We start from the raw sequence: 14338 nt of genomic DNA on the forward strand, positions 1-14338 counted from the left end.
CCCAACCCCAATGAAAAAGATGATCATACTTACACATCTCAAAGTTTTCAGCTAGAACTGCCTACCTGGAAGTCATAATGCTTTCTCTCATGCAGCAACATTAGAGATAAAAGTTCAAGTGCATCTGTAAATTCAAAGTGGAAAACAATTTGCACTGGCAATGTTGAATAATGAACTCGTCTTAACTTACGCTCATTTATTTCTTGACACTAGACAGAGTAACTTACTGTGTTTTCCATGAAGTTTGAGCTTTTGTAGCTGCAGGAATCCCTGCCTGCATGACCAATGGCGATGATGTTTGTGGGAAGAAGAGTGGCAGCTTTGAAATATTCACAACCAACACAATTTTGATTAAAGAAAGAACTCTGGTTTTTAATAGTTTTGATCATTAAAAAAGTTTAAACCTGCATAGCAATCATTTCAAAAATAATTATTTAATGTTCCATAATTAAACTGTACACAACCTAGTCTTGGGATATAGAAGCCAGTGAGGCGAGTTTGGAGCAGTCCGGGGCAGTCCCAGGAGCCAGGAGTCGAGTTTCCATTGGCGTGTGTGTGTGTGTGTGTGTGTGTGTGTGTGTGTGTGTGTCATTCTGTTCATATAAGTTTATTTGGATACTTGGCACAATCTGGCTCCATGGCTGAGCGGATCTGCACTTGTGAGGAGAGAGCAGCTTGACACTCAGTCCCCTCTCACTTCCCCTCCCCCACCCGGCTGGGTTCCTCAAAGTCGCTCAATGTCTCGGTATTTCTTCCTCAGAATAGAGACCTGGTCTTTAAAGAGGACGGGGTCGAGCCTCATCTGAGAGTGGATCAGCGGCATGTAGCCAAACCAGCTGGCAAACGTATTCATGCAGCTCTGTCGCTGGGCAAAGTGGTCGGGGTCAGCCCAGCGGGAAGCCCGGGAAGTCTGGGGAAGGGAGAGAAACAAGGAAGACCATGAGTGAAGTGCAAGGTGAGATGGAGACACTGCACAGAGCCAAGTCTGGCTCATGGGCGTGAAGCAGAGCTCACGTCTGAACTGGCCACCAAGCCTCCCCATCCTCGTGCCTGGTAAAAGTTCAAGCACTGATCCTGGTTTCCACCCTTGGTTTTTCCAAGATATGCTGCTGTTTTCAATGCTAAACACACGCACGCACGCACACAGGCAGCTCCATACTGACTAATCCTCTGTTCATGAATCAGTCATCAATTGAACCTCAACTACTAGGGTCACTAAATCTAACACTTCTATTTGTACTTGGGATCAAACACAATGACTACCAAGGTATTTGTGGTTTCAAAGATAGTTTTCTAAAACTTTCTTGTTTCCTTTGTTGATTCTGGGTAAGTAGAAAAGATGGCTACCATCTCTTTAGCTCTCAGTGTTACCCTTAAGAGGTTGATTAAATATTTTTAGATCATGTAAATGATTAACACTGATTTACAAGAAAGCCTCAAATGACTTGAGTGCTGCAATGTAAACACATGAACTAAGCATGTCGTTGTAACCATGTTTTTACGAAAAAAGGAAAAGGTAGGCTGCCCAATTATGGGGGAGAAATACAAAATCATTTTTACGTCACTAGACATAAGTGTGTTTGTGGTCAATGTGCTTGAATTCTCATGCATCCTTAGAAAATACTTTCATAGGAAGTTACATTTTACTGTGAGAATCACTCAGAGTCACTTTAAAACCATAAGTATCAACATGCTTAAAAGTAACCATCGAAGATAAATACAAATGTCAAGTTACCTCTGAGCAGCAGGAAACAACAAAATACATTTTGTAAAGTGTTTTCGGGAAGTTCATTTGAGCCTCACAACAATCTGGCCAAGTTACCTACTCAGGTATTAGAATCTCCACTGTATAAATGAGGAAGTAGGTTCAGGAAAAGTTAAAATTACTTGCTCAAAGCTAGAAAGGGACAGAACATGGCTCCATTCTTGACCATTTACATTAGGAGAACTCTACCCGGTAATTCATAGAAAATATCACATTATATTAAAGTGACTAGGTGAGTTCATATCAGAGCAGACAGTTCCAAAGAACCTCATTTTGCTCCGAAGTTGATACAGGCTTACAGGTCATTGGTGGCTGATTTGCGCATTCCCAAAAGGCCAGACCCCCCACAACCAGGCAAGTGCTCACATATGTAAATGGAAATACCATCGAGAGCTTAAGTTCATTCTTATTCTCTTAAAAATGAAAAAAAAATAATCTGTTTAATCATTCAAGTATCCTTTTTATCTCCAAATTTTAACATAATATGTTGGTTAACTAACATATCAGAGAAGGTATCTTTCCAGTATAATAAACATACAGTCTTCAAGCATGATATTCATTTACAGCCCCAGTCATACAAACATTCAATAGACATATATGTATAAGTGGGGGCAAATACAGTACATATCTAACTAGACACGTCAATTTAGAATAAGGCTAAATTTAGATTTGTTCCCCCCAAAATGTGTAAAACCATTAGAAATACTTGTTTGGTAGAATTAAGCAAATCTATGAGGACATAAAACCAACCCCTAAGAAATCATGTGCTATTAGAATTCCACCCCTAATTAGCATATAACCTCAGGGAAATTCAAAAAGCTCTCTGAGAAACAATATGAAAGGAATGTTGTGTTCTTAACTGAGATAATCTATATGAAAATACCCGGGCACATAGTAGGCCCTCGATACATCTTGCTTGGAGCTGAAAAACCTTTCAGCCTTAAAGTTTAAAAATTTTTACAAATCCTCTTGCCCATTCCTTTAGTAGTTAGAGGGAACTACAATTTTCCACGAAACTCCTAAGGACAGCAGCATTGGCATAACCAGTACCTAGAACAACAGTGTCTGATAACATCCATATTTAGTAACTACTAAATGACTAAATTTTATACATTTTAAATCCGGTAAAATTGTTGCTCTTTCCAAATTTAGCGAATGAAAAACCACCAATTGTGTTATCGTGAGGTCTGGCTAAGTTTTCCTTTGCAAAAACTTGATTTGTCTACGATTTTTAGTAACTGTTAGAACAAAGTATAAGGAAAACCCTGAACAGCAATGGAACTATATCCCCACGTTACGGTATGTCCTTTCAGGCTGACTCCAAGCCTGCTGTTAGCTGCTCTATGATTTAACTTGGGTAGATCTTTGATTTCTTCTAGTACTGGGTCTTGTTTGGGATGAATAAGGGTAGATGAGCTTCGGCCTGACACAGGACCCTGTGGTTTGGAAGGATAAGCAGTGGAAAGAAGAGAGCCTGGGATTCAACTCCCAGTTCTGTCTAGGACTAGGTGACTTGTAGCAATCTGCTCAAATTCTCTGGGTCCTTCTTACTTGTAAAAAAAGGAAGTTAGATTATATTCTCTTGCAAGTATCTTTAGTACTAAACTTTTATGACTCAATGTAATATTTTACTTTTATAAAATCATTCATACATGTTATTTTACCCCTGTGAGAAAGATTTCACCGTTTCCATTTTAAAGATAAGTTGACTGAGTTTTAGAAGGCAACTCATTTGGCTACAGCTTATAAATGCTGGCTCTACAAGTGAAAATCAAGTATTGTGACTCCTGGTCAGCCACCATGATGCTCATCCAACTCAAGAGCAATCTCCAGAAGGCTGTGTTGAGAATGTTATTAGCTATTCATTAAATAGAATACCGGTAATAAGCTTACATAAATTTTGTGCAGGTTTTTAACTGTGGAGAAGGTATGTCTTCCTCAGGCCACCTTGTAGGTCGTAAAAAAGCTTTTATATTCTTGACCTAAAGATCCCCTTGACTTACACCTTCCCAATTATCCATGTGCCAGCAATATACTCCGTCAGAACTTTTAGATATGTTTTTTTCTGATATCTCCTCATTATGCTTCCCAGAGAAACAGTGAATCCTCATACTTCCAGCTGAACCACAGCAAGCAAAGCAAGGGAGGAGAGTTCTCCTTCTCTTACCTGTCCCATCATTGTCTCCTTATACTGCTTCTTCTGGGTCACTTTGATTGGAGGCAATTTTGTCACAGCAGACACCAGGAAATTCATGAGAATGTCCTCACAGTTGGCCAGTTGGTCCACCATGTTCTTCAGGCTGGCTGGCAGGTAATGGGTATACAGGTAGTGATAATATCTGTAAAAACCAAAGAGATTTCCCAGGAGGCCATTATTATATAATGACAGGTGTTCTTTGACAGAAACCACATACCCATTCTTTGAATCCTTAAACAATCATGGAGGATGATGATGATAGCTATCATTTATACAGTAATTACTATATGCCAGATAATGTTCTAAAGTTCTTTACAACAAATGCCTCACCTAATTCTTATAAGAATTGTACCTATGATGCAAGTACTATTATTATCCCAATTTCACAGATAAGGAAATGAGGTACAGAGACACACACAGAGGCAGATATTGCTGGAACAGTCTAACTTTAATATCAGGCTCGTTGGTAAGAAAAGGAATACTCAGATGGCAAGACAAGTTACTTGTATATTATATACTATTATAAGCTGCTTTATAATTTTAATTATTGGTTTAATCAGAACTATATTCAATACTATCCCATAATTCTGACTTCAACAATACAATGTTCTATATTAGTGGCCTGAAAACCATATATTTCAACACTAGTAGAGCAAAATCCAAATTAATCTGGTGGCCAATCATTATGGAGAACTCACAATTTTCTTGAATTATTTTTCACCCAACTATTTCTTTTTTGGAGGGACACATAGCATCTATTTATGGAAAAAGTCATTTGAATGAATCAGAGTCACCGAGTGGCAATGGCGGGAAAAAAGGGAACAATGAACCTTTAAGAAGTGGAATCTGAGCTATTCGGTCAGCCTAAATGTCCACACCTGGTGCATTCCCACCTCTATCCCTGACAAGCGAGAGTCTCTATTCTTTACTAAAAGAGATAAGGTTAAGACTGGTGTGTTCACCTTACTAAGGCAGAAGAATGGGGATTTCATTAATGATTGAGTAGGAACTTTAAGCATCTTTCCTTACTAATTTTGCAATCTTACCTAAGTCTTTACCCTGGCTTTAAGGGCAAATATAGGCAAATAATTCCTAAATTGTTATCTCCGCCCCTGACCTTTTTCGACATACCCCTTGAATGTCTTTTCATGCCCAAGGCTGACCTTCTGAATTTCCTCTAATACTTATTCCATCTTTGTATGGCTTCTTCTTTCCCTTCAAGTCTCTGCTCGAATTTCATTTGATCCACGAAGATCAACTTGGCCACCCCCTAATCTGCCCATCCTCCTTTGGCACTCCAAATCCTTTACCTGCTCTACTTTGCCTTTTTGCAATATAACTTGTCATCTTAACATATTATAGAATTATGTATATTGTGTCTCCCATTGTTAGAATATAAAACCCTCAAAGATGGGGCATTTTTTTTTTCCAATTTTACTCAAATCCCAAGCACAATGCTCAATTAAGTATTTGAGTATTTGTTATTCTAAACATTCAGTTTCTCAGTACACCTTGAGCATGTCTTCACACTTCAGATGAGCTGAAGATGTTACTCTACCATAATTCCTGAAAATGCAATAAGCCAAGAGGTTTTATCGATTTTAAAGACATATATTGACCACATAAACAAAACTTAAAGAGGGAGGTGAATGCTGTTAATGAGATTTGGCCCAAGTTCCTCTTTATGCAGCAGCCAGAAACTAATGCAAGCAATTATATAAACAACTTAAATGCATGAGATGTGTAAATTCCTCACTTGTGGTAAATAGCAGCTCCTGTCAACACCATGGAGTAGTCATTCGTCCACTTGGATGTGTACCCCCAACGTTCCTTAGAGTTATCCCAGAAGTGGCTGCGTGCGGGGTACCCCACAATCCTCTCGGGGAAGCTCTGCCACACTGTGAAGGCAAAATCCACCTGCAGGCAGAACGCAAGCCAAACAAGCAATCAACAGTGTTAACAAACGTCGACAAAACATTACCTTCCCCTCGCTAATTCATAACCTGAAATCCCACGACTGTTGGGAAACATTGGTTCCATGTATTTATCAGCAAATTAAACTGACTGCTTGACATTTCGCCCCATAATTATGCACATTTTAATGTCTTCTGTTACAGAAACTTCAGATTAGTGCAGAAATTAAAGAAGAGGAGGAAAAAAACATTTGCAGATATGTTCTTTAGAAATCCGGTCTGTTCGAGCTAAACAACAAGTCAAAAAAGCAGTCGCTTTTCCCCTTCCTCTCTGCAAGAGCACATTGACTGCTGATTCATGTGAGGCACAAACGCATCTGTTTTTCACATGGGAGATTTCTTATATACATCCAGAGTATGAATATATGGCATGCATCATAACCAGCACACAGAAAAGCCGGAGTGACTAAAACAAAAGCATCCTCTTAAGAGCTAGAGAAAAAAACATTTAAAAAGGCACCCAAGTTCTAAGAGGAACACAAAGCAGACATAATAAAGAAACAGGGTTTAAAGATGCACAGAGCAAGGGAAATGCACAAAAAGCATCCACAGTGAAAAATCACTAAGAATAAGTGGGGACAAGGCCAAGTGAAGCCACAGGATTATTTTAAAGGAAATGCAGCTAAATGACTTGCCAGGGCTTATAATAACCCAAAGCAGGTACTTCTGAACCTGCTATAAACTAACATTTATACTTAGTAAATAGTCTGTTTTCAAATGGTCACATTCACATTTGACTTCCTATGATTAGTTGATGGACGGTAAATAATACATAGAAAGAGAAAAGTAGTAATAGCAAACAATTGTATAATGCTCATAATTGTGGAATGCTTATAATGGTTACAGGTACTTATACATTTTTACTCAATCCTCACAATAATTCTGTGAAAAGGTAATTTTATATTATCAAATTTACAGAGAAGAAAGCCAAAGTATATGGAGGTTCCAATAACTGGCCTGAGCTAGTAAGTGGCAAGGCCAAGATTTGACCCTAGGCCACCTGGTTTCATATCGGGTGTGTATGTTTTCATGGTGAGTATGTTTTCACAGCCTCTTTTTCAGTTCTGTTGCTACAGTGTTGAAAGCAATTTATCCTTCATACAGATTACACATTCGCCCTACAATCCTTTGTTCTACCGCTTCTTGATAAGCCATAAAAATGGATATTTCTTTTACTCCACCGATACTTAAAGTCTTGGCACTGCGATGGTATCTGGGGGACTGAGTGATGCTGGCAAGTCCAATTTCTACCCTCTCAGAAGTTTAAGAGTAGAGCAAATAAGTCGAAAAGTAGAAACAACTCCAATTCCATCAAGTGAATAAATAAACCAAATACGGTATATCCATACAATGGAATACTATTCAGCTATAAAAAACAATGAAATACTGATGGCATGCTATCATGTGGAGAAACCTTAAAACACGACGCTGAGTGACAGAGGCCACACGCAGAAGGCCACATAGTGTACGATTCCATTTACATGGAAGTCCGGAGTATACAAATACAGAGACAGACAACTGGTTGGTTCTAAGGCTAGGGGGTCACTAATTAATGGGTATGGGTTTTCTCTTGGGGTGATGCAACTGTTTTAGAATAAATAGGGGTAATGACTGAACAACACTGAGAATGTACTAGAGGGCATGGAATCATATACTTTAAAATGGTCAATTTTATGGTAAATGAATTTTACCTTGATTAAAAGACAAAGCAAGGCCTAGATCAGTATCTCCCAAGCTCTCATCACGTGCACAGCATCACGCACCGCCTCTTGCCACATCCCCACACCACGCACTCGATGACTTCCGACATATTTTCCTTTGAACTGCCTAGTCTCTTTAAAATTAATTAATTAATTTTGAGTCAGCTTCGCCCCTGGTAAATCTATCAGTGAAATCCTAGGTTCGATTGTTGGCTACATTATTTTCAAACAAACATGAACGTGAGTATCTAATTGTTAAAATGAAACACAAGCTTGCCATGAACCACAGAAAGCTACTTCATGAGCACAGACCATCTTTTGGGAATCGCAGGCCTGAGTGACTCGTAAAGGTCCTTCCTTTCATCTCTAAAAGCCTTTGGGCTCAGTGAGAAGTTACCATTTTTGCAAACAGCCATAAATTTTTTTTTTTTTTATGAAATTCTAGTTTGGTGTCCCACCTCAAGATAAGAAGGCCTTAACGATACAGCTTGTTCCCCGCCCCCAAACTACGGCAGCCGGCGGGGGAGAAAAGGAGGGCGGCAGAGCAGACGTTAAGGAGGCCTGGTCGGGAATGGGGCATCTCACCGTGAAAAGACACCGGGGGCTGGACGGCGTGCGCCAAAACATTTAAATGGGGTTGTGAAAGCCTGCCGTCATCGCTGGTGTCCGCGGCGAATGGTGCCAGCGGACGGGACGCAGCGCACTACGTGGCGCGGCGGCGGCAACGCATCGGCCTGGCTGTCAGCACTCTTTGGGGGTTTCCATCGCCCTTTGAAAAGGAAACACGTGCACTGGCAACTACTGGAGAAGCTGGTGGGGTGTTTCCATCGCGCGCATTGCATTTCTTACTATCTCCAAGCCGTTTCAAGTCATTTCAAAGGAACTCAAAAGCAAATTCAGATAAACCTGTGATTCTGTGATAGTTCTGCTTTCACGGAGATCATTAACACATCAAAGAAGGCAAAGGTCAGCTCACGGGCCTTTTCTCTTTAAAAACCAACATCTGTTTTCTTTTGAGAATCTGCAGCAATCCAGATAAATGTAAATAACTATAAACCAACAACATCTAAGACTCTTTAAAGAAGGCTGTTTAAAAATCTCTCCTTAATACTACAGAGAGACATTTAACAAGCTAAGAATCCTTAGCGAGGTAATAAAATGAACTAAGATCTATATTCATCTAAAACAAAAGAGAAAGAAGAAATCCTTGTCCCCAACCATTTTAGGCAACATAACCACCCAACTGATCAGCAGGCAACAGTAAACTAGACTGCCAACCTCTTAAATTTACATATCATTTTCAACCCACGTTGACTCTAATTACTTCACATACAACACATGTTCCTCTAAGCGTGCACGGAGGGGCTAGAATTTCTCTTCGAAAAAAAATTCACCAGCACATGGATATATCACAGCAGCTGAAAGTTATTTCACCACGGGACAGGGAAAAACACATCCTAGAGTGAGACTAATTGCCTTGTGCCCAGAGGAAGGTGTAAGATGAAGAATCAATACTTCAGGAAACAGGATAATGATTTAGGTATATACTGTGGCTGTCATGACCATATGCTCCACCATGGCGACGGGATGCTCTTCCTGTGTTTGCCCTCCAAGACCCACTCTCCACAATTCTTTCCATGCTCTGTACCCTGCGATGATGGAACCCTATGAATGGCATAACCTGGTCTTCCTTGGGGCGGGTGGCTGACTGGGTTAGGCCAATGGGAGCCCTCAGGAGGAAAATGGAGGCGGGGCGGAGTGGAAGGTCAGGGAATTTCTTTCCTATTTCCTCCCAGCTTTGCTGTCAGTGTTCCGGCAATTGCCATGTCCCTCCATGATCACAGCTGTTGTAGGGCAGCCTCTTCTCCCCAGTCCTATCTCTCGGGGACTTTTAAAATATTATTTGCTTCCCTGGCTCCTTTAAACCCAGGGGTGGGAGTTGTTTCTTGTGCTTGCTACTCTCCAGGTGCCTCACTATCTCTTGTGGGGTCTTTTGACCTCACCCACTTCTCTAAATAATCCTAAAGCCCTTCACTTGAACCACCTGATCTGAATTCCATCTGCTGCCAAGACTCTGCCCGCTATAGGCAAGAACTGTGAAATCAAAGCACCTGGCATGGAGACCAGAACAAAGAAATCTCTCAATAAGTACTTGTTGAATGAATGCGCTCCCGGGACGCCAGCTTCCCTTGCGGAAAGCAGCGGAAAAATGCAAGCGGAGTGGCCCCCACACTGGACTCCACAGCCGTCTTTCCCTTTGAACATTAAGCACATCTTCTTCCCCGCCACCCGCCCCCTTCTCCTGCCGACGTCCACATGGCACAGCTGGCTGTGCGCGCGCACTTTGATCCCCTCAGCGTGCATCTCTCCGATCATTCGTTCACCAAGTATTTATAGAGTTTCGGCTACAGAGAAAGCACATTATCAAGGTGAGTCCCAGCGCGTTTTGTGCTGGGGTTATTTAGGCTGCCCTGGCATAGAATGTTTGTTCAACTCTTATTTCACGGGAATTGGAAGCAACCATGGAATTGCAAGGAAGAGCCCCTGAGGCTGGGAGCCTAGACTGACACCGAGTCCTGACTGCGTGGGCAGCAGGCCACGAGGATCGGACCCGTGCCCAAGAACGTGCACCCGGGGAAGCGCCCATGTTTAAATGGAAAGGAAAACGATTACGAATAAAAAGGAAAAAAGGGAGGGAGAAAGGCATTATAAGTAGCTAAGTCTTCCTGCTACCATTAATAATGTATTTCCCATACACTGCATTTTTATATAACGGTCTTTGGTCCCTCTATGGGTTAGAGGAAGGTTTCAGAGATCAATACTCATTCGGGTTGTAAAAACTGGTTTTCTACCATATCTATCTTTCCTCTTTTCTCTTTCCTCCTCCTCATACATTCTGTGCGCAATCTTATTTTTGGCACAAATACCTGAACGTCTGAAACAGCAGGGGTCTCCGTCTAAGCTTTCAAGGGAAACCATTTGCTCTTGTGTCAGTGCAAGAAAATGAGCACTTCAAACCAAGACAGAAAAGCTACCATTAGAACCCAGAATCGTGTTCCCTAACAGAGGCGACACGCCCCCACACGGGCATTAGGATAATTGGGGGAGGGTGGAACTGTTTGCTCTGGACAGCATGGATTCAAGATAACGCTCAACACGTGCCCCCCGCCCGCCTCCCCTCGGTTCTTTGGCACACCTGCAAGCAGCTGTGCTGTTTAAAAACAAAAGATGAGGGCGGGCAAGAGGGTAGAGGTGATGGACAGCCATGCAAATGAGGAGCCAATTAGCAGAGAAAACAAAGGGGAAGAAGCCCTCATCGGGGTGCCAGGATGTGGCGAGGCGCTCATAGGAACTGGGTTGATTAAAACCGACTCTGCAGGAAGTTTTGAAAACTGTTTCTGATTTGGCCAGGGCACTGGAAAAAGGAGTGCAGGCATCTTGGGGTCTAGGGGAACAGCCTGAAGAGCCCGGTGCCCCCTCCTCAGCTGTGGGCGCTCACCTCCGTGGTGGAAAGCACGGTGTCCTCGTCGAGGCTGAGCACGGCATCTGTGACGATGTTGTCGTAGGGCAGAAAACGGCTGCTCATCACCTGGGAGGGCGCAGAAAGAAGGCGGGAGGGAAGAAATTAGGGAAAAGAGCTACATTTTCAGTCTTGTTTTCAGGACAATTCCCCCATCCTCAGCCTTCAGAAAGAATGTTCCACCACCATGTCACCCCTCAACATCGAAGGCTTCCATTTCTCATCAGTGCAGATTCATCGGTTCCGCAGTTTGGGGCACCTACTGTGTCCACACGTCTTGCTAGTCAAAGGGAGTACAAGGTAAAAAAGATACATTCCCCGTCTTGCGGGAGGTCATAGTCTGCAGAAGGACCACGACAGAGATGGTCAGATGGCCTGACATGAAAAATGCCAGGAGATCAGAGGATGCAGCCACCAGCCGCTTGGAAGAGCAGGTGGAGGTCTCACGGAAAAGGGACATTTAAGCAAGACCTAGATGGATGGGAATTCACCAGGTCTAAGCAGAAATGGGAAACAACAGACAAAACACTCAGTAGACGCAAAGGCACAGAGGCGAGACCAGCACTGAGGCTGGAAAGGGTAAGCAGAAGGAGAAGGGGTTCCAAGTGTGGGACCCACACCACTGAAGGCCAGGTCATTTCTGGAGACAAATATTTAAAAATTTTACTGTTTGTTTATTTTAGCACAGATTAGAAAAAAGATGTATGCACACGTATACTGGTCGCTAGAGCGATAAAAGGTAGGAGTCGAGTTATTTTAAAATAATTTCATTAAAATGGAAAAACAAAGCTGATTTACAGAACGTTATTAAATGAACTATCACATGCGGCCCACGGATTCAGGAAAATTGTGAAGGTAGTACATGAATAAAGTTTGGGTGACTCTGGGATGAGGCGTGGATGGTAAAGGAGCTAGGTGTGTGGGGGGTGGGAGCTTTGGGGACCAGGGGATTGGCTGTAGAACTGAAGCAGGGGAGAGAGTACTCTGTGACAGTCGCAGCTTAAACCTTCGCGTTGAATGTGCCGTAGAATAACCGTAAGAACGATGCTATCTTGAGGACAACAAGTTTTAATCATTTACTATCTGCCAGTATTTTAGGTTCTTTATGTATATCACCTCATTTCATATTTATAACGACCCCATTTTACAGGTGAGAAAACTAAGGCACAGAAACATTAAGTGTCTTGTACCAGACGGACCCGCCGGCATTTCATCCCAGATGGTGTGACTCTACAGCACCTCGGCCGGCATGCTCTACCTGTCTCGGGTTTGGAAAGGACCTCGAAAGTGAATTTGGGACACATAAGACCATCTTTCATTCACCATCTTCCTCCGGAAGTTATAGTAATAGTTATGACATCCTCTCTGAATTCACCCTTGGAGACTCAAGAGGCAACACACACTTGCCATCAACTTTTAAGATACAAAAGCCACAAAATGAAGCAGCCGGACCCTGAAAACAAAGGGGTAAAAAGCAGACACCTAATCTGGCTGCCAAGGGTAAATTCTCCACAAATCTGAGCCAAAAAAAAAACGATGCCCAAGCTATACTCACATCAAGAAACCAGCTCATGCACAGGCCTCATCTCAGATTGGGTTTACACGGCTGTGGAGCCACTGGAGTGCTTACGACTCTGAAGGACAGAAAGCGTCCACTCTAACCCATCTCTAGAAGCCCCGGGCATGTATCTACAGCATAAATGGCTTCGAGTCTGCTCCTACACCTCTGTCAACTGGGTCAATTTTTTTTTTCTTTTCTTTCTTGGGCTTTCAAAATAAAACAAAACACAAAACGATCAGCAGCCCCCGTGTACATGGTGCTCAGAAACCCCAGCCTGAAGCGATTTTCCTGATATTGTTTACATGTCCGCTGACTGACACAGAAGCCATTAGCTGCCAGCTTAGCGATGCCCTGACCTTCCCGTCGTCAAGCCTACGGGAGAAAACTGCAAAGACAAGGACTATAAATTCGAAATAGAATTTCGCAGCCAAACCAGCAAACACATCCATTTTAAACTCGAGGCTAGACATGGAGATTTTAAAATGAGGCATGAGGAAGGCATTTCTTCTTCCCCACTATGTGCCCAACCATTGGATTCAAAACAATCCATTCCTTTTCTCTGAACCTGTTACATCAACAGAGGTAAAGAACCCGTAAGCCAGCCACTTCCACATTCCAGTGTAGAAACTACAGGCTCTCTTTCAAAAATACCTTGGCTCAGTGGAATGGATTGGCATGAAAGAAACCCATGTACTTACAAAGTCGATCCTGAGGCAACGGGGTGGTCCTTGTTAGTTGATTTAAGAAATACTTAGCTAAGATGCAGCGGCCCAGTTCCTTCCAGAATTAGCAAACATGACTAAGAAACAACCAATACTCAAGAACTTTACTGTCTAATGAGGGAGATAAGAAATGTTCCTAAGTAATTATCAAAGCACAGCTGAACACCTACCAGGGGCGTCCCTGCCTAAGTCCATTTACTTATACAATATCTTATCATTTAATCCTTTTAGTGACCCTGTTAGTTAGGGATTATGATCATTTCCATTTACTGAAAAAGGGTTGAGGCGCAGAGGGTTAAATAACTCACCTTAGGTCATACAAAAGTAAGTGTGACTCCAGAGCCCATGATACAAACCATAACATGACAGTGCCTCCCAAAAGAGAGCTGACATTTACCAAACCCTGGTGTACACCAGGTACAAGGGCAAAGCACCGGAAATGCAGTATTTCACTTAATTCTCAAAATGGGCCGAAGCCTTAGTCCAGGTATCCTGGAATACAGAGCCTGAAGCAAGAGTTAAGTGTGATTGTTTCCCGGGTGGTATAATCCCAGGGCAATGAGAGTGAGAGGAAAAGGAACCATACGGCCCACGGGAATCAGTGGCCAAGTTGGAGTTTAGGACTCAACAAGTGGCCAGAAACCTAAATATAGATCTGGCTGGGAGAATGTGAGGTATCTTAGGAGACACATCTGATAAAGCCCACGACAAAGGTATTGTTCGTATCATCATCGTTTTATAAATAGAGAAATTGGGAATACTTGCTGAGGGTAGAATATAAAACCAATCGATGAGTCTCTGCAAAAAGTGCACCGACTAGTAGTCAGAATGGCTCCCAGTGAGCCAGTCAGACCGGATTCTTTTTAAATACTCAAAGGAAGACTTATCTACTAGAAGGAG

At 42.3% G+C, this 14338-nt stretch overlaps 1 protein-coding gene across 1 annotated transcript in view; it reads right to left on the minus strand.

The window, feature by feature from the left end:
- Window positions 1–345: 345 nt before the first annotated feature.
- EXT1 (exostosin glycosyltransferase 1) overlaps window positions 346–14338 on the minus strand; it is a 254859-nt gene continuing 240866 nt past the window's right edge. The window contains exons 8-11 of the mRNA XM_016138175.2: window positions 11135–11224; window positions 5719–5879; window positions 3933–4104; window positions 346–910 (exon numbers count right to left, since the gene is read on the minus strand). Of these exons, the coding sequence (XP_015993661.1) occupies window positions 725–910; window positions 3933–4104; window positions 5719–5879; window positions 11135–11224 (609 nt within the window). The 3' untranslated portion in view covers window positions 346–724. The remainder of the gene's footprint in view (window positions 911–3932; window positions 4105–5718; window positions 5880–11134; window positions 11225–14338) is intronic.

The sequence above is a fragment of the Rousettus aegyptiacus genome, unplaced genomic scaffold (assembly GCF_014176215.1).
Source record: "Rousettus aegyptiacus isolate mRouAeg1 unplaced genomic scaffold, mRouAeg1.p scaffold_m13_p_15, whole genome shotgun sequence".
Taxonomy (NCBI): Eukaryota; Metazoa; Chordata; class Mammalia; order Chiroptera; family Pteropodidae; genus Rousettus; species Rousettus aegyptiacus.